At 59.4% G+C, this 1,916-nt stretch overlaps 1 protein-coding gene across 1 annotated transcript in view; it reads left to right on the plus strand.

The window, feature by feature from the left end:
* NOTO (notochord homeobox) overlaps positions 1–1,916 on the plus strand; it is a 17,154-nt gene that overhangs the window by 12,216 nt on the left and 3,022 nt on the right. The window contains 2 exon segments of the mRNA XM_006109645.1: positions 183–480; positions 1,542–1,556. Of these exon segments, the coding sequence (XP_006109707.1) occupies positions 183–480; positions 1,542–1,556 (313 nt within the window).

The following is a 1,916-nucleotide window of genomic DNA, read 5'->3' on the forward strand; positions in this document are numbered from 1 at the left end:
GACCCGGGCGCTCCCACGCCAGCAAGTCTTTCTTCCCCTTTGCAGGGTGCTCGCCCTCGCCTCCCGCGCAGCCCCTGCACCGTCCCGGCCAAGGGCCGCGCCATACCCAGCCCGGCGAGTGACCAGGCCCGTGCCGCGCGCAGGCTGCTCTCCCGGCCCCGGCCCCCCGCCGACCCCGGCAGGTCCCGCGCTCCCCCGACACCCTCGCGTCCTCCTTCTCCGTCGAGGCCATCCTGGCGAGGCCAGAGCCCCGCGCGCCCGCCGCCTCCCTGCTGTCCGCCTGCGCCCCTGCCTCCTCGGGCATCTGGAAGGCTCCCTCCCGGTCTCCCGCCGAGGGTCTGCCCCGCGCGTGCCCCGCTACCTGGCTGCCCGCCTACCTGAGCCTGGGGCTCTACCAGCCGTCCCCCCAGCACCCTGCGCTGGGGCTGCGCGCGGCTCACCTCGGCGGCCTCCAGGGCCTCGGCGTCACAGGTATGAGGTGTCCGGGAAGCAGGCGGGGTAGGTGGAGAGTGAGGCCCCGACAGTGGCTTGCACAGGTTAGAGAAGTCCCTGAGTTTGGGAACCGCACACGATCGGAGTGGAAAGGGCCCTATGACCCTTGACCTTGCAGTTGAAACCGAGGCCCCGGAGGGCTGGCTGAGAGCAGCCCCTGGCGCCAGGCTTCCCCGCAGGCTGCTGAGGTGGGAGAAGCTGAGTGTGAGGGCGAGTGCGGAGCGAGAGGTGCCGGCGGACCCAAGCGGGGCTCGGAAGGCCACCACGGCCAGCGCTGGGACTGCAGGGGACTCGGCGTCCTCCACGAGGGGTTTGCTCCCTCCCACACCCCCTTTGGATCATGCTTGGTGGCGCAGACTATTCCCCAAAGCAGCCCTTACGGTGACTCCATGGCCCTGTCTTAGCCGGGAGAAGCAGATGCTACAGGTGGTGCAGGTCAGGCCCCAGGGCCGCCTCCACTGCTCACCTCTCTGCGAGCTCATCTCCACCCTGAACCTCTCTGAGCCTGCTTTCTTAGAGTGCTTTCAGGGCTCTGGAGGGGGATGCCTCCCACCCATGTTGGAGAGAAACCCTGGGTTCCCGACCCCATCCAAATTCATGCCACTGCAGCCGGAGCCAGCCCCATCGCACCCCACCATGGTTTCTAACCTCCTCACACACCTGAGGTCTGAATTGCACGTAACTACTTTACATTAAAGTTGTCCCATTTTCAAGTTCGTTTTTGCATAGCTATTACATTCACACAGTTCAAATGTCAAAATGTTTACTAATACAGTAACTGATTTCAGGAAGAAAAAAATGTTTACTAAGAGATGGAGAAATTCCCTCTACCACTAAGGTGGCTGACCTTCAAAGACCTAGTTACCGCATCCCACAAGCAATCCATGACGCCTTTCTTGATTCTTTCAGAAGTACTTTATGCATATTTAATACCTGAATACACACACACACACACACACACACACACACGTTTCCCCCCATACTAGACACACTGCTCTGTGCCTTACTTTTTCATATCAATCCACACAGAGCTTCTTTACACCTCAGAGTGGCCCATTGTAAGGGTGCACTGTACTTTATTTAATCAGACCCTATTAATGTGTCTCACCTCTTGCTATGTTGCTTACACTTATGGTAAGTCTGGGTTGCCTGGTGGTTGGTGTCCTGGGCAGCCACGGTCCTGGCCTCACTCCCTTCCCTGGAACAGTTTTCAGCCCTGGGAGCCTCCCCAAGGCTAATGGAAGGTGAGGGGGTCTTAGCACTGCACTTCCGTTCCTCTGTCTGGAACACTCCCCTCCCAGACAGCCAAATGGTCCACTTTCTCGTTCCTTTCGCGTTATAATTCAGGTACCTGCCCCTGGTGGACGAATCTTCATCTCCATTGTCTACATCTTGCGAGCTGAATAGCACCTGTGTGTGCATTG

The sequence above is a fragment of the Myotis lucifugus genome, unplaced genomic scaffold (assembly GCF_000147115.1).
Source record: "Myotis lucifugus unplaced genomic scaffold, Myoluc2.0 scaffold_186, whole genome shotgun sequence".
Lineage (NCBI taxonomy): Eukaryota > Metazoa > Chordata > Mammalia > Chiroptera > Vespertilionidae > Myotis > Myotis lucifugus.